This window comes from Agaricus bisporus (genome assembly GCF_000300575.1).
Source record: "Agaricus bisporus var. bisporus H97 unplaced genomic scaffold AGABI2scaffold_15, whole genome shotgun sequence".
Taxonomy (NCBI): Eukaryota; Fungi; Basidiomycota; class Agaricomycetes; order Agaricales; family Agaricaceae; genus Agaricus; species Agaricus bisporus.
Window position 1 is genome coordinate 419,862 of NW_006267350.1, and position 21,618 is coordinate 441,479.

At 46.4% G+C, this 21,618-nt stretch overlaps 6 protein-coding genes across 6 annotated transcripts; 2 read left to right on the forward strand and 4 right to left on the reverse strand.

Annotated features, from left to right (window-relative positions):
• Positions 1-47: 47 nt before the first annotated feature.
• On the reverse strand, positions 48-623 carry AGABI2DRAFT_79223 (hypothetical protein; the record flags this gene model as incomplete). Its single annotated transcript, XM_006457051.1, has 1 exon — positions 48-623. A coding segment is annotated over one exon (576 nt), but the record flags the coding sequence as incomplete, so codon positions are not given.
• A 3,955-nt stretch (positions 624-4,578) lies between these two features.
• On the forward strand, positions 4,579-7,596 carry AGABI2DRAFT_78974 (hypothetical protein; the record flags this gene model as incomplete). Its single annotated transcript, XM_006457052.1, has 7 exons — positions 4,579-4,862; positions 4,916-5,595; positions 5,654-5,914; positions 5,964-6,225; positions 6,281-6,926; positions 6,984-7,265; positions 7,321-7,596. 7 exons carry the CDS (start codon positions 4,579-4,581, stop codon positions 7,594-7,596), a joined length of 2,691 nt encoding a protein of 896 aa, XP_006457115.1.
• A 1,935-nt stretch (positions 7,597-9,531) lies between these two features.
• AGABI2DRAFT_122984 (hypothetical protein) lies at positions 9,532-12,902 on the reverse strand (the record flags this gene model as incomplete). Its single annotated transcript, XM_006457053.1, has 12 exons — positions 9,532-10,076; positions 10,132-10,201; positions 10,254-11,126; positions 11,182-11,259; positions 11,308-11,605; positions 11,663-11,971; positions 12,026-12,188; positions 12,244-12,326; positions 12,378-12,535; positions 12,588-12,718; positions 12,771-12,829; positions 12,892-12,902. 12 exons carry the CDS (start codon positions 12,900-12,902, stop codon positions 9,532-9,534), a joined length of 2,778 nt encoding a protein of 925 aa, XP_006457116.1.
• Positions 12,903-14,409: 1,507 nt separating this feature from the next.
• Positions 14,410-15,960, forward strand: AGABI2DRAFT_195978 (hypothetical protein). Its single transcript, XM_006457054.1, has 5 exons — positions 14,410-14,838; positions 14,903-15,291; positions 15,348-15,501; positions 15,566-15,639; positions 15,704-15,960. Exons 1-5 carry the CDS (start codon positions 14,434-14,436, stop codon positions 15,861-15,863), a joined length of 1,182 nt encoding a protein of 393 aa, XP_006457117.1. The 5' UTR covers positions 14,410-14,433; the 3' UTR covers positions 15,864-15,960.
• Positions 15,961-16,219: 259 nt separating this feature from the next.
• Positions 16,220-18,136, reverse strand: AGABI2DRAFT_195979 (hypothetical protein). The gene is made up of 8 exons (XM_006457055.1): positions 18,006-18,136; positions 17,679-17,955; positions 17,525-17,620; positions 17,377-17,468; positions 17,198-17,322; positions 16,902-17,146; positions 16,734-16,833; positions 16,220-16,634 (listed from the first exon to the last, which is right to left on the reverse strand). The coding sequence occupies exons 1-8, from the start codon at positions 18,089-18,091 to the stop codon at positions 16,564-16,566; spliced, it is 1,092 nt and encodes a 363-aa protein (XP_006457118.1). The 5' UTR covers positions 18,092-18,136; the 3' UTR covers positions 16,220-16,563.
• A 1,320-nt stretch (positions 18,137-19,456) lies between these two features.
• AGABI2DRAFT_195980 (hypothetical protein) lies at positions 19,457-21,120 on the reverse strand. Its single transcript, XM_006457056.1, has 7 exons — positions 21,042-21,120; positions 20,937-20,988; positions 20,533-20,881; positions 20,354-20,471; positions 20,099-20,291; positions 19,789-20,048; positions 19,457-19,733 (listed from the first exon to the last, which is right to left on the reverse strand). Exons 1-7 carry the CDS (start codon positions 21,093-21,095, stop codon positions 19,617-19,619), a joined length of 1,143 nt encoding a protein of 380 aa, XP_006457119.1. The 5' UTR covers positions 21,096-21,120; the 3' UTR covers positions 19,457-19,616.
• Positions 21,121-21,618: the final 498 nt, after the last annotated feature.

Below are 21,618 nucleotides of genomic sequence, written 5' to 3' on the forward strand. Positions count from 1 at the left end.
AGTCGGCGAAGAAAAAAGGCCATAAAAAGGTGTTCGAATGTAACCTTTCAATTGTCAACCCATCGTGTCCCTTGCGCAACAGGGCATTTGTGGTTACCAAGTGTCTTTTTCGTTGAAAAGAAACGTCCACAGTGTTCGCAAGAGAATTCGCAGATTTTGCCGTGCTTTGCTACTTCATGTCGAAGCCGATCATGCTGACGGGAGAATTTTTCGGAGCAACCTAAAGTGCAGGGGAACGTCACCCGTGGTTTGGGCTTATGCGCCTCCATATGCACTTTCAGGGTATATTGACTTGTGAAACGTCTCGTGCAGCCGAGGATTAGACAGGGATATCGCCTCCGAGGATTATTTTGGTCGCAGTCGCTCTGATTTGGTGATGACTCGCGCGAGCGTCCCGGCCGGGATTTGAACTTTTCCGGACTAACGGGAGACTGGGCCGGTGAAGGACGTGAATGATGAACAAACGCCTTGGGAAGCAACGTTTGTGTATGTTGACGAGCCGGAGCCTCTGACCACTGTGAGTAGGTATGGCTAACCAGTGGCACATCGTTCGATAACGAAGTATTGTAGTCCGTGCCAAAGGTATACCCGAATTCCGCAAGCGGTAGGGACGATGATTGAGCTATTAAAATATCAATTTCACCAACTGCTTCGAAGAGGTATTACACATACGGCTGCCTTCCGTCGAAGTACTCATGGTGGACATGGATGGAGAGGATGGATTGGATGGAAATGCGGAAAGCGCGAGAAGTGAAGAATCAATGTCGCATACATCATAGTCGTATGTGAGGTAATTGTTTTCATCTGAAACTTGATCATTATCAGCCAGATGTCAATGGAATCTTGACATTAGGATTTACCAGTCATTGGTACATAAGTGTGTTCTCCAAGTAATCGCGATGGGTTCCAGGTACCCAGATTGGCTAGCAAATCATAAGATAAGTACTTCTAGAAGCTAAAGATATAATCTTACAGTAGATAGTAGAGAGCTCTGAGAGAGGCGGGCTTGAACATAGGTGTTGGGATTGGGAATCTGGGATGGATACGTCACAATCACTCTAAAGAACTTCGTGTTGAGACTGACCTGGAATCAAGTCTTCGTTCATAAAGGTGTCTCCATTCAAAAAGCATGATGTTGGTTCCGGCGAGGGAAGGAAAGCGACACGTTGTCCATGTTTCGACAGATACTCTGAAGGTCCTAAAGACATATCCGGAGCACCTGTTCATCGCGATGTTAGCTACGGTGCGACTGTGGTGCCAGAAGTGCGCACCATAGAATGAACCGTGCATAGTTTCAAGTAGAGGGAACAGTGGAGGAAAGATGGAGTGGGGTTTGGCAGAGGATGAGCGGTCACACAAACCCGTTTTAATAAGAAAGTCAGCCAGGGACAAAGAGATCAATTAAACGCAATCTAGCAGTGGCTAATATAGAAAGACAAGAAAACAAAATGAACAGCCTCATCATCGCTAAATAAATTCGGAAGAACGAAGCGAGACGGAAGGTCGTACCGTCCTGATCCTACCCAGACTGATCGAATCCGTTCTTTTGGCTGGTTCGAGAGCACAGATGGCCATGTCAACGGCAATCACATTGAAGAAATCGGGCCACAAATCAACTTTACGTAAGCCTCCGGAAATACACACTCACACGATTTTACCCTTTTCGATCCCTGCTCGTGGCAAATTTCTGATCAGATCTGGTATCGTTTCTATGCCCGCCGGACACTCGCCTCCGTTGTATCCGGAGATGGCCGTTGAAAACATCACACTGTATTTTCCGTGAGTACCGACGGTCACTAAGAGTGAGCTCAAAATGTTCTGATTTTGGGCAATCCAAGAAAATGTTCGCCCCATGTTACGTCACATTTTTGGCTGCAAATCATCTCTTGGCTGTGGAAGCACGAGACGATTGGTCATCATAGTACGACGAACACATCTTTCTACGTGTGTCATGCTTGGGGAATTGGAGACAAGTCAAGTGGAAATTCAACAGTGCCGATGACAGTAATCTTTCTCTAGGCCCAATTTTTTCACCCTACTGAAATGAGGAACAAGTCCGAGAACATTTCCCAATATGCTTGTATTCATAATGTACGAGTTTTACCTGCCCCAAAAAGAAGGCAATCATCATATGCTTGCCAGTTTATCGACCGGAGAGTCGGAGGGGAACAAGTGACGTTGGAGACCTGCTATCTATGCTGTATTCGATGTGCCATAGCAGGAAATGTTTCAAACATGTAAGTGCACTGCCCTTGCATTTTCATAGGACGGCAACGTAGGGAAACTAATATTCAGATTTATATACGTATGGGGATGCCTCCACATTGTAAAATCGAGACTTAAAAATAACGACCCTTTTCTTTGTGGTGCCACGGTATCGCCATGAGCGCCTCTCCGGATCTATTTTGGTCCGGTTGAATTTGGCCCTTCCTATAGCTAACTTACATTGGTAACTAATGTGTGTTTTTTTCCTCTTAGATAGTCTCTCCGACAACAAAGGGGATTCGCGTGAAAACTTCAGGCGTGATTATATTCTCTGCTACCAGTTCCAAATGCTGATCGGGGAGCGATCCGGCCTGCCAGCTTTGTAAGGTTTTGCGTAGTTTATCGCATGAAGGTTGATGTGATCAGCGTTACAGGCAGCCATCGGGATCAAACTACGATAGATTCACGCCTGTAAAAGGACAGTAAAAGAGGTACGTTTCGCTTTTCTTCCATTTCTGAAGACTGCGGATTTCGGAGCGGTCCGGTATGTTAAAAACCCTAGACAAATGACCTATGGTCAATCTCGAATTAACCTTGCTAGTTTACAAAGCGAGGCGATATGGTAATTGTATTTAGAGAGCAGAAACTGAACGGTCCGAGCCAGCAGTGAAGAAGTGCGCAAGCTTCTGACAAGAAGATGAAACTCGGTCAGCTCTCACTTTCACCCGCGAGCTTGGGAACTCACTGGATGCGCGGGAGTCTAAACTTCTTGAATCATGCTCGATTAGTGGGTTCTCTCTGATGTGGATTTATTATATTTGGAAGTGTCAGTCATCTGATGGTCAATTTATCGCGATTTGGGTTCTATCAGCTCGGAGGGGCTAGACATAGGAACCCTTTGACGCACTCGTCTGATCAGTTGACCCTCAATAACGCATCTATCACAAGGTAAATTCTGGAATCAGTATACTTCTAGAAGTTTCCTACTAATTTATCGTGAGCGCTTACGGCCGGTGATGGCGGAAGACGGGTAGTAGAACCACATTTCAAGCTACACCCGTCCGGCACTGATGTTACTCATGTTAAAACCCAAAATTACGCACACGAATGATGACCTTGTATGTCAAACGACAAAAATCCGAAGTTCTGAGAGGATTTTGAGGGGAGGTCGATTTATTTTTGGGATTTCTCCCAAGTTCGGCCCAGAGCCAGAGCCCTGCGGTTGTTGCCTTGGGGGCATCTTGGATTGAATTATTTCGATGTTCATCAAAGGGGTTTTCACGATTTCGCTCATTCCGGTGATGCCGGGCTTGTAAGCTTGCTGTTGGAGAAGCGCAATCCGAGCAAGATGCGAACGATACGCTCCTGAGTCGCCACGGACGCAATGCATGGAGAGGCACGGACAAGGCCTCAGGAATAATTTACTCACACGAGTGGCGACTATAGACTACTTTGTCAAGCCGAAAGATGAGTTCGAGAGAATTTTTTTATGGATTCATGACACTTCTCTTGGAACTACCCAGAGCACAGACCCGGTAGCCCATGTGGTCAAAAGATTCGAAGCTTCAATCAAGGGCTGTTTGTTCTTCTCTGACATTCATCGAAGTTCCGCACTACAGGCCCAAAAGAGAAAAGTTGCCGCGGGTCGGGTTTTCGAGTCCAAATGCGGTAGGGGCAGATATCAGGAGTTTGAGTTCTTCCGAGAATGTCTGAAGCGACGAGGATGCACAATTGATCATCTGTCATTTCGAAGGGTCGATACCGTACATCTTCACAGTAATCAAAATACTTGGGTGGAGTTGGAGTGCCTAAATCAGGTCCCGGCGTATCTTGCAAGCAAAATCGGAGCAAAATAGTTTGAATAAACATTGTTGTATTGTTTGTCACACCGATGCCACATGCTCACTATTCAGATAAACCGATAAGCACGAAAGGCACGATGAAACGGTTAGAAGTTCAGTCCGTTGTGCGTGGGGGTTTACCGTTTCGCCAACCGTGGTTCCGATGAAGGTGAGAAGTTCACCCTCCAAATTATGTCTTTGGTGAAATCGGGGAACATTGAAGGACTATACTACTTTTTATTTTAACGAAGCTCAAACTTTTACTGCAGTAGGCAAGGTATTAAGGAGGATGTGGCGTCCGTCAGTGCACGGACCTGGTCGGTTCCGTCCATTTTAGGCAACCCAGGTTTGAACTCCGCAAGGTCCGACACGCAAGCCGCACAGAACGACGACGACCTCCAGCACCGCGATAATCCTGGTCTTGCTGCTCGTCGCTGGCGTCGACGGTGAAACTCTGTGTGGGAAAAGGCTCCACAACTTGCTTGCTCACTAGCTGATTCTTCAGGCGGAATCGTCGCAAACACTTCAACCAATGTCACGATTACCAACTCTGACGCCCGACCGTTCCGTTTCTCCACCACCACCCATCGTCCAACCAGACCATTTCTACGGCTCTGATGCCCCGCAGGCTCTACCATCTCCAAATTCTGATAGGAGAGGTTGGCTTAGTCCAGACGATGACCCACAGGCTCATCGAGGCATACCAGTGTTTAAGCCCACCATGGAGGAATTTCGAGATTTCGAAGGGTACATGAAAAGGGTTGAAGCCTGGGGGATGCGCAGTGGTATCGTGAAAGTCATCCCGCCAAAAGAATGGTATGTGATACTGTTTATTTCGCGACATCACAAGCGATTGAATCCGTAATTAGGACAGAAGGTCTCCCGTCGGTTATCCCTCAATTACGCGAAATTCAGATAAATCGCCCAATTGAACAGCATATGTTAGGACATGGTGGTGTTTTTCGTCAAGAAAACTTAGAAAAACGGAAGCTAATGAGTGTCCGTGAATGGGTGGAACTTTGCGATTCAGAGGAGTTTCGCGCTCCCGGAGTACATGAAGTTGGTTCCAGGTCCCAACGTGGTGGTAATGGGTCTACGACAAGAACACGGAAGCCGAAGAAGAAGAACGGATCAGTAAAGGCCATGTCAACTGGCCCTGGCACTACCAGTATCAAAGAAGAACCTACGGACGATTTACACCACGTTAGCGAAGCCAGGTTGTCAAGTTCTGCTGTCATCACCCCTCCTGTTAGTTCGATAGTCACCAGATCTAATGAAGCAAGCGCTCGGCATCGAACAAAGAGCGTCTCAAATGCTGTTGATGAAAAGCCGAAGACTCGCGCGCGACGTAACCAGACAAAGGAACAAAAAGAGGCCAACCGAGCCCGTGACTTGGCCTTTGTTGACGATTTTGAGCCTCACAAGGACTGGCTTCCACCGGCTACGCAAGCTTCCGATTACACCGTTGAATTTTGTCAAGAATTAGAACGTACATATTGGCGTAATCTCGGAATCGGAAGACCGGCATGGTATGGCGCGGACTCTTTAGGTACGGGAATATTCTATCTTATATCGCATAATTTCCTGAAGTGTGACTGTGTCTGTAGGTTCTCTTTTTACGGATGAGACAGATTGTTGGAACGTCGCTCATTTACCTTCGGCGTTATCACGATTACTTCCTGCGACCGATAAAGGCCTACCTGGAGTCAACACACCGTATCTTTATTTCGGCATGTGGAGGGCAACTTTTTCGTGGCACGTCGAAGATATGGATCTCTTTAGCATAAACTATATCCATTTTGGCGCTCCCAAATTCTGGTATGCCATTCCTCAAAGTCGTTCATGTGCTTTTGAGGAAGTCATGAAGGGTGAGTACCTTATGGTAGGGCTTCAAATTTGACACTGATGGACGAGCAGCTCGCTTTCCTCGGGATACTTCTGCATGCCCACAGTTCTTGCGACATAAATCATTCCTTGCTTCGCCCAGCATGCTCGCGAAGGACTCGTGTCGTCCCAACTATCTAGTTCAGCATGCGGGTGAATTTGTAATAACTTTTCCGCGTGGGTACCATGCAGGTCTAAACTTGGGCTTAAACTGTGCCGAGAGCGTTAATTTTGCCCTGGATAGCTGGTTAGATATTGGGCGTGCGGCCAAAGCCTGCACGTGCGTTGATGATAGGTAACGATCTACTATACCACTGAAGGAGAAATCTTCCGACTTACATTGTTGACAGTGTGATGATTGATGTGGATCAGCTTCTCCGTGATCGGGCACTTGAGGCGGGAGAAACCTATTATGCACCTCCAACACCCATATCAGATAACAAGAACCCAGTGGCCTCGAAAGCAACCAGACAAGCTAAATCAAGGACTACCGTAAAGCGAGAAGTTTTTGACTCCGTAACCATCCCTCCCAATACCTCAAGGACGTCGCGGAAACGGAAATCCGAAGGGGGAGGCGAACCAGGGCCATTGAAGAGGATAAAAATCAAACCGTCCTCAAACAAAAGCTCATCCTTAACTTCATCCATCGCATCCACATCAAATGCTAAATCTAAATTCGAGGGATCCAGTAAACAAACTTCGACCCCCAAAAAATCCGTCACACTCAAGCTTCCCCCGCGACCAGCGGAACCAGAAATATTCCCTTGTTGCTTGTGTATCTCTCAGGATAGAGATGGATTATTGCAGGTATCTGATCCTCCAGTCGGCAGGAGAGATATTCTCGAAGCCGCGGGAAGTCCTGGGGTTTGGATGGCTCATGAGCTATGTGCGAAGGTTGTTCCTGAGACTTGGGTGGATGACGTAGAGGGCCCAGATGGTGTCAAGGAAACTATGGTGTTTGGCGTAGATGGCATTGTAAGGGATCGATGGAACTTGGTAAGCATTGGTCGAAAGGGATCCAGTCTAATTTCAATTGTCTAACCCTACTATTAGAAATGTTCGGCTTGCACGAGGAATAAGCCAAAAGCTCATGGTGCGCCTGTACAATGCACGAAAGGTAAATGCCCGAAGGCGTTCCACATATCTTGTGCACGCGAAAATCCTGCGATTGTGTTTGAGATGAAAGAGGTTGAAAAAGATGTGATCTTGACAGATTCTGCAGTAGTTCCCATGGAGTTGGGTGCAGGGATCAGCGTTTTGTCAGAAAAGAGTGATCAAGTGTTGAAGGTGATCAAAAAATTGGAAGTACAAATACTGTGCTCTCAACACAATCCGGTACGTCGCATCTCAGTAAGGAAATCAATGATATAGCTGACATTCGGCCCGTTAGGCCGTGGCGGCAGAAAAGAAGGCGAACAAACAAGAGAAGATCAAAAAGGAGTTATTGAATTTACCGGCTATGTCGAGAGTCAAAATACGCGTCAGCGCCGGCGTTTTCGAGGTTTCGCTGATACGAGTCATTGAAGAGACCGGCTCTGTCGAAGTCCTTTGGGATCGCGGGTTGAAGAAAGAATTCAAATGGGGAAGTTTAGTGTTTGGCAGCACCGATGGACCCGTACACCAAAAGCCTTCGGAACCAGCTCCGGACCCTGCAGGTGTGTTCTAACTTTGTCGTGACCAATCTTCCTCGTTCATTCGCGCCGAAGTTCCACAGAACATACCTCCAGGTTCCTCTCTTACCATCCCATTAACCGCCTCGGTTAGTCAAGTAAGCGGTTTGACAACCTCCGCACCTTCGCAAAACCCAGCCGCTGTGTCGGCTAATCTACCAACAACTTCATTTTCTGTCCCCTATTACCAATTGCGGGCCGGATATAATTATTGGCCTTCCTCGTATAGCGCAGGTTCGACGTCATACCCTTACCCATATGGCGGCTATTATGCAAACGTGCCAGCCAACGGAACGACACAATATGCACCTTATCTGTACGGTCAGCAATATCGTTCAGAACAGCTGCAATGGCAACAGCCGTATCAAGGCCCGAGTTTGCAACAGATAGTTCAAGGGGTTGGTCAGATTGTTGGATCTGGTCCTAGTCAAGCAACTACCGATGGACAACTGACGGCGGTACTGGCGCATGGCTTTCCCGTAGACGGATCTCTCCGAACGCCTCTTTTGGGGACGGAGGCTCAACCACCACTAGTCACTCCTACCCCAATTGCCGCACCTGCACCTCCAAGTCCTGAGTCGAATCCATCCTCACCCAATAGTGGAATCAGCACTCCGTCCATTTCCACTCCTCAAGACTCCGCTACACCTCCCGCTGCTCCTATTGTCGCCTCAAGTGGAGGAGGTTTAGCACCGCAGGATTCGAATAATTCGTCTGTGGATCCTTCTCAGCCAGGCTTCCAGTTGAGTGCTGAGATGGAACAGGCAATCCTACGTAATCTACATGCACTATCAATGATGCAACCGACACAGTTGGCTGAGATATTGCAGAGCAATCCTCAACTTCAAGCTGTTTTTGGAGCGATAAATCAAGCCAAGGCGGGCACATTGTCGTAATTCTCCAAGTTTCTTCGTTGCATCGTTTGCTTTTTGTTTTAAATAACTTATCATCAGTGTTTCTCTTATTTACTTCGGAGCAACTGCCTCGTATTTTGACTCGCTACTGCCAGTGATTTGTTGTTTACAATAATTGTTACGCGTTTTATCGGTTTTTTATAAGTGCGTGAAGGACTTTTGCATACAGTTAAATGTACATCTTGTATAATAACGGGCTCCGTGCCCACTGTCACGAAACAATTAGTCTCAATCCCTCAATTATGGTATCCCCGTCCTCTGAGTCGCATGCGATAACCCTGCTGTCTTGGTTCTGGTCCAGGCAATGTACGGGTACACAAACGCCTATATTTATCGCAATAAGTGAACTTGAGCGATGACTAACAAAATCTATGGGATACTTTCTAGGTTAACATTCTGTCATGTTGTTCCCGTCGAACGTATATTTCCTTGCTTCTATTGCGTTGGTTACATGGTGGCTATACTGATTTATTCGAGAGAGGTGAGAGAATCTCCTACTTGCACCGGGTCTGAACAACTACTCCATCATCATGAACCTTCTCGCGTTTCCCATATCTTACGCTCGGACAAGTAGTCCAGACATATAGTGGATATTAGGTCGAGTACCCACCGTCACATACTTGAAGCTTGGGTGACGTAGTTTACTGTAGATTATGTATGAAATATTGCTAGCGGTTATGGTAGGAGACAAAGGATGATCAAATGTGGCAGCCATTGTCATGACCGAAGGTGAAGTTGTGAATTACATGAGTTCAATTGTTTCTCGCAGTCCACCCATTTGCAACTACGCACTTTGCTTTTTAGCACCAGGTTGCTTACTGTAAAATATAAGCATATAAACGGAGACAGCATTGAACATAGAAGTGAAATAGGCAATGAATGATAATGGATTTCAAGATGCAAGGAACCAAAACCAATAGGTGTTCAAATCTATAAGGAGTCCTATGCACAAAGCAGTTCCATGCTTAGCCAATGGACCAGGAAATAATATAAGTAGTATGATAAATGAAAATGATATTATCGCTTCCTCCTACCGGCTCCGAAACCCTTGAAAACTGCTCCATCATCGTCAGAGTCGTCCGCTGCTGATCGCCTCGTTGTCCTTCTACCCGTAGTAGTTGTCCTCGACCTTTCTGGAGACCTCGTGGGTGCCTTTGCGGCTGTACTAGACCTCAAAGTCTGGTCATCATCCCCGTATTCATCACCATCCCCTCTCGGGTTATTTTGTGACTGTACTTCGTCTCCCAATCCATCATTCTCATCGTCAGAGATAAGAAACAAAGCAGGTTGGTGAGATTTAGCAGCTGTGACTGAGCCTGCTCGAGAAGGAGGATTCGATGTGATAGCTTTTGAGGGAGCTCGAGAACCCGCTCGTGAAGGTGGCATAGTCTTGAGTGTAGAGGATTTACCAAATCTCGGTTTTTGCTCTTCGTCACTACTATCCACGACAATTGTATTTCGGGAAGCTGGCCGCAACGGCATTGACTGGCTCTCGCTCTCGATCTCCATTCGCGATGAGCTTGTTGTGCATTGTGGTTTTAGTTGCTTTTGAGTCCGCCGAGCTGTTGAGCCCAATGTATCAGCAGGTTGTTAATTACGAGGATAGAAGATACTCACGCCGCGTGTCGAAGTCCACATCATCACTCATCACAAGCTCTATAAATGCCCTGCGTACTGGGGACAATTTCTGGAACGTAGTATCGAGTATCAGTTTTAGCGTTTGAAAGGCTGCAACATACCTTTTTGAATTTCTTGAAGTTAGGCTTGTCTCTCCACTCTTCCGGTAACTCTTTGTTCCTCGTTTCTCTTCCCATTCCCACTGGCGTACTCCCTCCTTCATCATTTCGATAAACGTTCATTTCCATTACAACCATGAAATTTCCCCTCAAATCTGCATCATCACCAAAATCAGTAAACTTTCGCCATTCTTCTTCTTCATCCCTTTCTTGCCTCTGTACATCCTCATGTTTCGGCTTCGATATCCTTAATTTATTGAATTCACGATCGAATGCATCCTCCGTCCTTTTTCCTTTCTTGGTTGATGCAACAGCCTTGAGGAAACCAGCATCAGTATCGGGTTTTCCAACCGGTGCACCTAGATCGCGCTCTTTGTCTTTCTTATTGAATTTTGGTGGTTCACTTGTAGTGGTTTCATGTTGGGCTGACTCGGAATTGTTCAGGGCTTGTTTCTTCCTGGGAGGCTCATCACCTTCTGCTCCGATACCCACCATCTCCACATCCCCATCCTCTTCACGAACCACATCCAACGGTCTTTTAACACCCCTCGCCGCACTTTGCGTCGACTCCTCGAGCTCCTCTTCTTCTTCCCTCAAAGCATTTAGACTGCTTCCAGCAGCCGGCCTTCTGACGAATCCTTGTGTTTGGGACTGTGTCGGACTACTAGCGGTTCCCATGATCGCATCTTCATCATAAGATCCAGCACCAGAACGTGTCGGATCACTAGCATCAAACAGCGCCTTGAATTTCTTCAAAGGAGGTTCGTTCTCGCTTGCCATTTCGAGATCAGGAAGCTGGGATTGAGCTCTGGCATTAGACGCTTCCGATGTAGGAGCTGCGCCAAGTCTGCGTTTGAGACGTAGTCGACTGGAGGGCTAGAGTATGAAGACGTGAGCTCAATTTCAAGAGCAGAAGATAGAGGAAACTGACCGCAGCCGGAGGAACGGTTGTAGCATCCACAGGTTTTTCTTCAGGTTCGGCGGTCCTTCCCCGTCGCGATAATAATTTCTGTCAGAATGGTGAGAACAAGTATTGTTAGTCGGTGAGCGGACGCACTCGACGATGCTTTGGAGATTCAGTTTTTATTTCCTCGACATCAGGCTGAGACGTAGGTTCAACCGAAGGCTGTCGTGACGTTGCCCGCCGGGAAAGGCGCCTTCTAGGTGGCTCCACGGGAGGGACGGATGGCTCATCTGGCATAGAATTGAGCACAACAGCCGGCAGGGACCGTATAGAACCGTTGTCAAGGGCATCTGAATTGAACGGACTGGGCTGTCGAGCGGTGAGTAAGGCAGGTTCAACATCCAAAACACTCTGCACGACCGTTTCCGGGTACGTGATGTGTAAATCGAAACTGTAATAAGCCAACTATCAGCGAGATACTAGTGATAGCATGCATTGAATGATATACCTCTCGACTTCCACAACCAACTTCTTCCATTCATCCTCGCCAATACAGGCTTTGACGTCCTTGACATCTGCAACGACAACGAGCTGTTGATTCTCTTTCGCTTGGCCTCTGGTTAAAGCCTTATGCAATTTGGTAACACCTCCGGCAATATCGAATGTATCAATAGCCCCTTCACCTCGCTTAATCAGAGTCCTCAGGTCACCATCCATGTCTCTCGTTTTTTCACCCAAAACCAGGAACCGATATTCCGCAAACATGTTGATTCGTTCTTCATTCGGCTCCCATACTTTGAACACCTTCTGAGAGGGACTAAGAGAGGGCGAGAAGGTTGGACGATACTTGCTAATCGTGGGCAGAACATACTTCTCTTCTAGCGCGTCTGAAGATTTCAATATCTCGTGAAGCCACTCGAATTTGACGAACTGAGCGGCGGAAATGAGAGAGGCGGCGATAGAAGCGTTGGCTACATAGGTTGGGATGAGATGATGAGTTACTTGAGCGCTGGGCGTATAGACAATTGAGATCCCTGTCGAAACAAACTTATGAGGAGATGATGGGGTCGAGGCGAGCAATGGTCGTACCTAGCTGGGCGCATGTTTCCAAAGATAAAGTTGGCTTTCCACGCAAGTTAGGAGAATAACAGCAAATTTGCTGCCATTTCACCCTGATTCAACAATTCAACGAGGGATCGTAAATGACGGAATCAAGGACATACGATATTGGAAGTCCCGTCACGATATGAACAACGTCTCCATCCCGCAACTCCGTTGTACAATGAGCACCGGCAACCAACTGCTCGTCCCCTCTCATCAGCCTCATCGGCTTGTCTCTTTTGCTGACGAACTCCAACTTTGGTCGTCTTTCCGGGTTATGCTGGAGTAATCTGTTTTCAACAAATCATGAGACATGACGGAAAGAAACATACCACATCATCCAAGGTATACTCTCCTACATTAAACAAACAATGCTCTTGAGAGACTTTTTTGCTTCCAACGATTAGAGGCTGGCTTTTCCGACCAAGAGCATAGCTCTTCCCCGACTTGAGCAATTTCAACTCTGCGACAGTATCAGGTTGTATTCGATACAAGACAGCGGGAAATGGAGTCACTTTGAAAAGATAGGTCTGCACCAATTTCGGTATCGAACGGACCAGTAATTATCCACATGCTTCACACCTATCACATCAATTAAAATATGTAGAGGTATAAAACGTCCGACGAAACACTCACCAGATGGCCATATGAGTTCCGATCGAGATAAATCGTGCGCGAATGTCTAGAAGGGAGAACTGACCTCGTTCGCCCAAATCCCCTGCGTCTTGACTGAGCTATTTGCTCGCTCTCAAATAAGAAACCTCACTACAATCACGACTGGAGCGAAAAAGTGGGTAGTCAGTGGGAACTCATTAACGCGTCTGTCACAAATGTAACGCGGTTGTGACTGCCTGACTCGGGCGGCGCCGCGGCGGGAGCGCAAGTGATACGCAAGTGATATCCGCCGGCATCAACTTTTTTACTGAACCCAAAACCCAAAATTGTGAGTATACCCACGAGGTGCTTCCGAATGTACTCTAAATTGAAAGCGTTGGAACATAGGAAAAAACGTCGTGAACTCATGTCAATAGCTCATCACGAAATTACAGGAAACATCCTTCTTCCAAGTTCAAACGACGCGTTGGCCGCGTCGCGAACAGCTGGAATAATCAGTAGGTTGATGATTTTCAATCCGCAGATCCCCTCGCAGTGCTGCATTGCCACAGGTCACCGGTCACCGAAAGCAAAGCTGAAAAATCTCACAATCTACGAATAATGTACTGACTGATAAGATAATTGAGAGACATGTTAGATATCGGGAACAAACTATGCCTCGACATACTTTTCCTTCCGATTCCAGAAATGGCCTCTGTCCTCTGTCCCCATATCTGAGACCGAGATCCTGGATTATAACGAGACAAATTTCCAACAAATTCCAATTTGCGAGCTGCCCGAGTTACTCAAGGAATAATTTTCCCTTTCCGTCCCGAATATATGTTATTACTCGTACTGTTCCACACTCTTCCGGAACTCAGCCCATCTCCCATGTTCCAGGTCATCAATTCTTTGAACTCGTGGCTATCCTTTCCGAGAACAACTTCCATCCCATAAATCCTCCCAGCGACAGCCAAATCCACAAATGTAAGGGTATCGCCTATGAAACGGTCCCGTGCTCTGATTCAACCAACCATAGAGCGTATTAAACGTCGCTTCGAGCTTTTCCAAAGGATAGTGCGAGGTAAGGAGGAGAGAGAGAGAAATGTGTAAGCAAATGGGCGTGTATGGGCGCATATGTTATATGTGTGAAAAAAAATCGGAATTTTAGTTTGATAGGTTGTGTCTTATTTTATGTATGCCGAAATAGTAATAATTGGAATAAGATTGTAATTGGCGCTTGAAGTCTGCTATTAATAATTGAGCAAGCGAATAAGTATGTTCCACTTCAAAAACTCGACGATTTCCCGGCTATAAAGACATTACTGCACCCTAGTAATTATGCGATCATAGGTTTTTCAAGCCGCGCCACAGTGTGCTTCAACTGTAATGAAATTGTCCATACCCGTCAAAAGATCGAGTGCCGGCCTCGTGGCACTGTGGCAGTTGCCACCACCATCAGCGCATCATGCATCAGCCATCACTGATGCGCGGCTTAAGTAATCTGTTCCCACCGCTGCTAGCCTTTTTTTACTCTGCTTCTTAAGAAGGAGTCAGAATCGCGTCTTGCTCCTGTAGACGACAATGGCTACGGCAGCGACCGCTGGTGTAATAGTCCCCCATCTCAAAACTCTTGCCGACCTTTCCCCGGCCCAGATAGTTGGTATCCTCGCTCGTGCTCACACTCTCAAGAAACACGGTGCAGCATACCTCTCGCCAATAGGGTGGCCCCCCAGAGAGTTTATTAGCCATAGACGTCCTGGTCCCACTTTACGAAACAAATCTATCGCTCTTCTCTTTTCTAAGCGCAGTACCCGCACTCGTCTTGCAGCCGAAACCAGCGCCACTTTTCTGGGGGGCAACGCAATCTTCCTAGGACGAGATGATATCCAGTTGGGTGTCAATGAATCGCTTCGAGACTCCGCTCGCGTCATTGGTGGGATGTGCGCCGGTATCTTTGCTCGAGTCGATGACCACTCAGAAATTGAAGTCAGTCTTGTGTTCTGCTTGTTTTTCTTACCCTTGGACGATTGTTCATGTTCGGGTGTTTCAGGAATTAGCCAAGTACTCTCCCGTGCCTGTCCTCAACGCCCTTTCCTCGCTGTGGCATCCAACACAAGTCCTTGCTGATCTCCTTACTCTTCACGAGAAACATAGATTATTTGAGAAGCCATTGGAACTAGCACGCGAAACACCCGGAATCCCCCCACTTTCCCCTTTGACGGTCGCCTACGTCGGTGACTCCGCGAATGTCTTGCATGACATGCTCGTCACTTATCCTCGTATGGGACACAAGCTCCGAATTGCCAGCCCAGAAAAGTACCGTGCTCCTTCCGAAGTTTGGGACCGCGTTGTACAATTGGGTTGTGATAAGGATATTGTCTGGACTGCTGACCCCAAAGAAGCCGTACATAATGCCGATGTAGTCGTCACGGATACTTGGTAAAGACTCTCCCCTACTTGATTTGGATGGTAATACTCACTTTTGCGGGTATCAGGATCTCAATGGGTCAAGAAGCGGAGAAAGAAGAAAGGTTGCAAGCTTTCCAGGGTTATCAAGTGACTGAAGCATTATGCAAAGAAGGTGGCGCCAAAGAGAATTGGAAATTTCTCCATTGCCTTCCTAGGAAATCCCATGAAGTCGACGACGAGGTGAGCCTTATTCTTCTTCTTCCGAGAATGCAACTCCGCCAGTTTTCTAACTTTGATGGTGTAGGTGTTCTACGGACCTCGATCACTTGTATTTGATGCAGCTGACAATCGCATGTGGACGATTATGGCACTCTTTGAGTAAGTCTCTTTATCTTTTTCTAGGCGGTGTTAACTTTCTGATTACTTACGTTTCACTTTATAGTCTTCTATTTGCCAGATGGTCTCTTAGCCCTGAAAGAATAACGGCGATCCAGCAAGCGCATAATGCCAGGACTACGACAATGCAGGGCAAGGGTCAGAAAAGTCCATTGAAACCTTTGATAGATATACTGGCAGTGAAAACTCCGAATCCTAGTGAATAGGTTTTCATAAACCTGGGTAATGCATTGCTGCAATCTATACAACTAATCTGCTGTGCTAAATACATCGTATCACAATCTATGACTTTGAGAATGACCAAGGTTGGAGTGATAAGCATGGGAAAGACATGCAAGCGATATGCTAGTGGCTTTCACACGGAATGAATATAGGCAGGGAAAGGTAGCTAAGTATGATGCCGGGGGTATCATCATATAGACTGCTCACATCTCCCCGTTATGAGTCACGCAAATATGACCTGAGTGCTTCTGTTTTCTCCGAGCTGCCAATAACGATACAAGCTGTTTGTTAAAGGAGAATCTATGTAAGGAAAGGAGTGGATCTATCTTCTCTCTTACCAGTATCATTCAAATATATTTTCAAGCGCGATCACACAATCGCCTTGGGTAATGAAGTAAGAAAGAGTCACTAATACTACATTATACATTCGCAAAAAAATAACAACAACAACAAAAAAGTCGCATCGCAAACGACAGTCACAAGAATACCACAAACAAAAAGAAAACCAAAGAAAGAAAGATTCGGTATACATACATACATACACAAAAAAAAGAGTCAAAAAAAAGAGGGGGTGGGGCCTTTCTTCGAGATTCAACGGGGGGTATAATCGCACTTATTGTTCCGTGCGGAGTATTTTGAATTTCGGACACCCAAATGATTAGTTTTCGACAAGTTGAGTTCTCGCTATGAATAAGCAGGAGCGAGGTAAGGTGATGATTGTAAAGGTGGCTTCGTAACTTCTTCATAGATCAACACTACCGAATAACGATCAGATCAATATTCCAATTTCTGGAAATCGCTCCAAAAAAAAAAAAAAAAAAGAAGCACGCAAAACCATGTGCACCCCGACTCACCTTTCAGTTCCTCCTTTCCTAATGGCTCTACATAGTCAAAGTCAAAGAATGACGGGGGTAGGGGAGCCCCATCGGGTTCATCATGAGGATCATGGTAAGGCTGTGTGTTCAGATGGTTTGGAGTGAGAAAAAGAAGAATCAACTGGAAGAACACGGGTTGTGGCGCACTTCTAAATATGGATGCTGCAATGCCTCCTCAACCGTGATTCGACGCTTCGGGCTGAATGTCAGGCATTTTTCCATGAGATCAACGGCGAGAGGGTTGGCCTTTGAGAAAACATGATGGAAATTGACGCGTTTTCTGAAAGGGAGAGCTCGTAGGTATTCTCTGGATCGAGCAGAAGAGATGGCATAGAAGTCGTCGATGGAGGGAGTACCAAGGGTATCGAGAATCAAAGACAATTGATGGTGATCTGTAACACCGAATAAGATAAGAAGCCATGAAATGAAAAGGACGGACTAACAATCACGACCGGGAAAGAGGGGTTTGCCACTGAGCATTTCTGCGAGAACGCATCCGACTGACCACATATCGATCGCGCGAGTGTATTCCTTGAATGTGAGCATGACCTCTGGTGCACGATACCACCTGAAGTGGTCGAGGTTAGCATTTATAATCCCCATAGCCGAATGACAGGCTTACCGAGTGGCGACGTATTCTGTCATAAAAGTATTACTATCATTGGCAAGGTTGGGAGGAGGACGAGCCGAGCGAGCAAGACCGAAATCGCAAATCTGACGCGAGTAAGCTTTTTATCCAACAATGCCAAAAGAAAGATTGGGGGATTAACCTTCAAATCGCAATTGGCATTCAGGAGAAGGTTGGATGGCTTGAGGTCACGGTGTAGGACATCCGCAGAATGGAGGGTTTTCAAAGCGCGTAAAGTCTTTACAAAGGGACTTTGATCAGAGAAAAAAAAGATATTGTCAGGATTTGGGACGTACCTGGTATATAAAGTACTGGCAATGATCATCGCTGAGTTCTTGGGTACGAATGACACGATGGAGATCCGTCTCCATAAGTTCCTGCACGAGATAAACCTCGTTAAACTGATGGATGCTCGGTGGCTTCAAGATATCAAGAATCGCGATGATGTTTTCATGATGAAAGTGTCGAAGTAATTTGATCTCGCGTAGAGTCCTGAGGCAAAACATGGTATGGTCGAAAGGAGTGATACGTTTGATAGCGACCTTGCGCTGAGTGGGTAAGTGGAGAGCAGAGCTGAAGATGGTGAGCATAGTCGGAAGGCTTCGAGGTCGAGCAACACCCACCATACAATGCCATACGCGCCCTCACCGATGAGCTCGAGAGGCTCGTAGCCCGATGCGAGAAGCGAGCGCTGCATATGTTCCTCCATGTTTAAGGGTATGGCCAACTGTAAACTGTGAAGGAACGGAGAAGACAATCACAATAAGTTAGTCACTCGTTGTGACACCGTGACTAGGGACGGATAATAGATGCGTCTTTTTTTGATTTCTCACAGGAAGAACAGTTGTCAAGATCACACAATTGGAATGATGATATGATCTACACATTCCGTTACGGGCCCCGCCACCATGTTTCAACAACAAAGCTAGTAGAGGTTTATCTCGCTCGCAACGAGGGACGGCGATTCCTACCATTCTAAATTCGTATCTTGCGCCAACAGTTACAGCGGCTCTTTAATGGGAGATATCCAATTTTCACCCCATTCAAACAGATCAGATACTTCACAACAGCACTAAATTTAGATTCACCGCTCCCTCAATCACCGGCGGACCAAGCATTCTTGTCTCCATTGAGCCTACAAGCAGAAATCAAAAGACCAGATTTACCTGGGGAGAGAGGCTCATGTGACGCGGGGCGCCGCCGGTGCGGTAAATTTAAGCAACGAACGAGATAATTTTAGCAGCAATCGGAAGGTCAAAGTGACAATTATGACTGCAGGTTGTGGACTTGGTAACAGAGGCGAACCGGGGTATCGAATTAATAATACTTGGGCGGTATAGACAATACACTCAATGCATTGCGACAAATTGAATTAACCTACTTTGTAACCTAGTAATAGGACAATCGATGGGAACTGTACGACGGGTTAAGAGGCGATGTCGGCTTAAGTTGTCCGCAGCTGTCAGTGAGTCCCTGCCATGATCTACATGACTACAAATCTTTTTAAGTTCAACACTCTACAGCGCTGATGGCGGGTATCAGGGTCGTATAATACCGACGGAGATATCTCCATGGTTCGTGTTCGTCGTGTCATTAAGATAATGGAGGGTAGTACAAAATTGGCTCATTTGTAGCTACATAGTGACTCAGTAATAAGGGCCTGGACTCAGATACACTATCAGAGCGTTCTCGTACAATCTACGAACGCCATTGACAGATTGTTGAGCATTTGACAGATTTTATTATGAAGGTATTGCGGGGACAATTTATTTTTCCAGGAGTAGTTCTGGTGAGTTGACCAAGTCTGGCAAAAATGACCACTCCGTCAAAACCTTCCCGTCTGACAAAACAAAATCTCAGCCTGACAGTCCACTACACTCAACATATCTCCATACCTTGGATATTTTTTTACCACTCTCAACACTCCATCCCTCAATCAAACAAATCCAATACACAAACGTGGAAAAAAATGTATTACTCCATAGAGAAAAACAATCAAAAATAAAGAAGAAAAAATATCATCGTATCTAAAAAAGAATGACCAAAAACAGAAAGAACAAAAATATCCGAACCACCTTCCCAACTTCAATGAGCGTTCAAAACAAAAGGGTATACTCGAAGGAAAGAGGGAGGTTCAACTACAAGAGGTTTTGGAGTACCGATATAGGAAATAAGTGAGGAAAAGTTCGTCAAGAAAAAAAATCAAGGGTATTCGACAGAGAGAGAGTATCTGTTCATCTCCTGTTTGTACCGCGACCATAGTTGAGGTTGTCTAGCTCAGCCTCGAGCTGTTTAATGGCACTATGAGCCTCTTCGAGGTCCTTGTTGAGACGGTCACGTTCTTGAATAAGCTGGGCAAAAGCGTCAATAAATCGGCATTCAATAACGGATCAAAAATCAACGTACGTGTTGCTCCCATTTCCTGAAGCGAGCCTCCTCAGCCTTGACTTGTTCAGTGAACTTCTTCCTGAGTGTTTCCTCTTCTTCCTTGAATTTGGGATTGTCAAGCTTCTTAGGCTTGGGCTCCCCAAATTTGCGTGTCTCCATTTGTTGCTGACGGTAGTTCTCGTAGTGGATATCCTCGGTCGTCGAAACAAGGTCGAGCATGTGAGTACGGATCAAGAGGGACCGTAGCTTCTTGAAGTCACAGTGGTTCTCGTTCTCGACTGAAATCATGAATTAGAAGGGTGACCTGTTAGTATATGGAAGAACGAACCTTCAGCAACACCCCAGAGGTATTCACGGCCTTTGACAGTGCGACCATCAGCCGTCTTGACATCTTCTGTAGAACCAATGATAGAGAAGGGCATAGAATCGATGAGAACGCGAGCTAGGTCAGCGCTTTCATCGTCAGGCTCGATAGGAGGTGAATAGATGCGGATTCCCTGAGCATCAACAACCTCGCGAATCTGAAGTTTACGTACGCGAAGTTAGCTCCTAAGGCGTATCCAGTATAAACAGAGTCATTTACCCTCTGTTTGAAAGTCTGGAGGTCGTTTTGAGTCAAGGTGTCGGCCTTGGCAATGACGGGAATCAAGTTGACACGAGTACCAAGACGTTTCATGATCTCGATATCAAGAGGTTTGAGACTTGGTTTAACCGAATCCTAATTAGAGTGAAATCTAACATGAAAAGGTTGCTGTCACATACGTGTGGCCGGTGGCACGAATAAAATACAGACAGGCGTGAACTCGCAAATCCGTCTTCTCATTTCTCTGTGGTTGTTGTTCTTGTCTCATATAGGCCTCGTGTTGGTCATCAATAAATTCAACGATGGGGGTCCACGAGTCGGCGTTGTTGACGTAGTCACCGAATCCGGGGGTATCAATGACGGTGAGCTTGACTTTGAATTGTTTCTCCTCGAGCTCGGCCTTGATGATTTCGACTTCAGTCAGCTTGTCAAGTTGCTTATGATGACGCCTATTGTAGTTTTTCGGGGGTGAGAGTTCGGTTGAAAAAAGGGTGTTGATGAGGGTGGTTTTTCCGAGACCAGACTCGCCTAGTCAACGAGAGTGTGAGTATGACGCGTCAAACGAGAAAAGGAAAGTACTGACCGACGACCATTAGCGTGAAGTGGGCACCTCGCTTAGCAACGATCTTATGCCTCTGAGAAACGCGTGAGGGGGAGAGGTGAGGACAGTGACGGGGAGGAGGCTCACTTGGTTGGGGAGGTTTGCGATACCGATACCATCGTTGACGGGAGCGAGCGACATTGCGACGAACAGTGAAGGAGACAACCGCTGCCAGCAAAAATCGTTTGAGAACCACGCCCCTTATTTGCCTCTGTTTGGCTCGCCTCCCGCCATCAAAGAATTAACAGACGCATCCGATGTTTTTCACATTGGAATCATGATATTTTAAAAGATCCACCTCGACGAGATGCGTTTAAATCCGTTCACTGCTAGCTTCTGCCCAATAATTGCTCCACCGATTGATTTGTGACAAAGGGAGCTTTTACTTCGCCAAATGAACAACTCGAATAAACGTCTTTCCTCTCACGCCACGAGCAATCCGCGTTTCGATATAGGCACCGCACTGCCGAGTCCCATCCCAGGTGGAGTAGTCGATTATGGCTTCAATACTATCAGTGATCAGTAGTTCGTTCAGTCACACTTGACAGTCCTTCTGGGCATTTCTAAAAACCAAAAATATGGCACAAGTTGAACTTTGACAATCTGCATTATGCAATTTAAAGTGTAGTTGAAAGAAGCGATATTCAGAAAACGGCGGTGACCG

Excerpts from the sequence above, each read along its gene's own strand:
- AGABI2DRAFT_195978 (XM_006457054.1), top strand. The coding sequence starts at position 14,434 with ATGGCTACGGCAGCGACCGCTGGTGTAATAGTCCCCCATCTCAAAACT. Across the intron at positions 15,292-15,347 it reads GTAGTCGTCACGGATACTTG|GATCTCAATGGGTCAAGAAG; the intron begins GTAAAGACTCTC and ends TGCGGGTATCAG. Across the intron at positions 15,502-15,565 it reads CCCATGAAGTCGACGACGAG|GTGTTCTACGGACCTCGATC; the intron begins GTGAGCCTTATT and ends TTGATGGTGTAG.
- AGABI2DRAFT_195979 (XM_006457055.1), bottom strand. The coding sequence starts at position 18,091 with ATGGAGGAACATATGCAGCGCTCGCTTCTCGCATCGGGCTACGAGCCT. Across the intron at positions 17,469-17,524 it reads ATGCCAATTGCGATTTGAAG|ATTTGCGATTTCGGTCTTGC; the intron begins GTTAATCCCCCA and ends TACTCGCGTCAG. Across the intron at positions 16,635-16,733 it reads AGGAAAGGAGGAACTGAAAG|TGTTGATCTATGAAGAAGTT; the intron begins GTGAGTCGGGGT and ends GTTATTCGGTAG.
- AGABI2DRAFT_195980 (XM_006457056.1), bottom strand. The coding sequence starts at position 21,095 with ATGTCGCTCGCTCCCGTCAACGATGGTATCGGTATCGCAAACCTCCCC. Across the intron at positions 20,472-20,532 it reads ATTCGTGCCACCGGCCACAC|TCTCAAACCTCTTGATATCG; the intron begins GTATGTGACAGC and ends GGTTAAACCAAG. Across the intron at positions 20,292-20,353 it reads TCCAGACTTTCAAACAGAGG|ATTCGCGAGGTTGTTGATGC; the intron begins GTAAATGACTCT and ends CGTAAACTTCAG.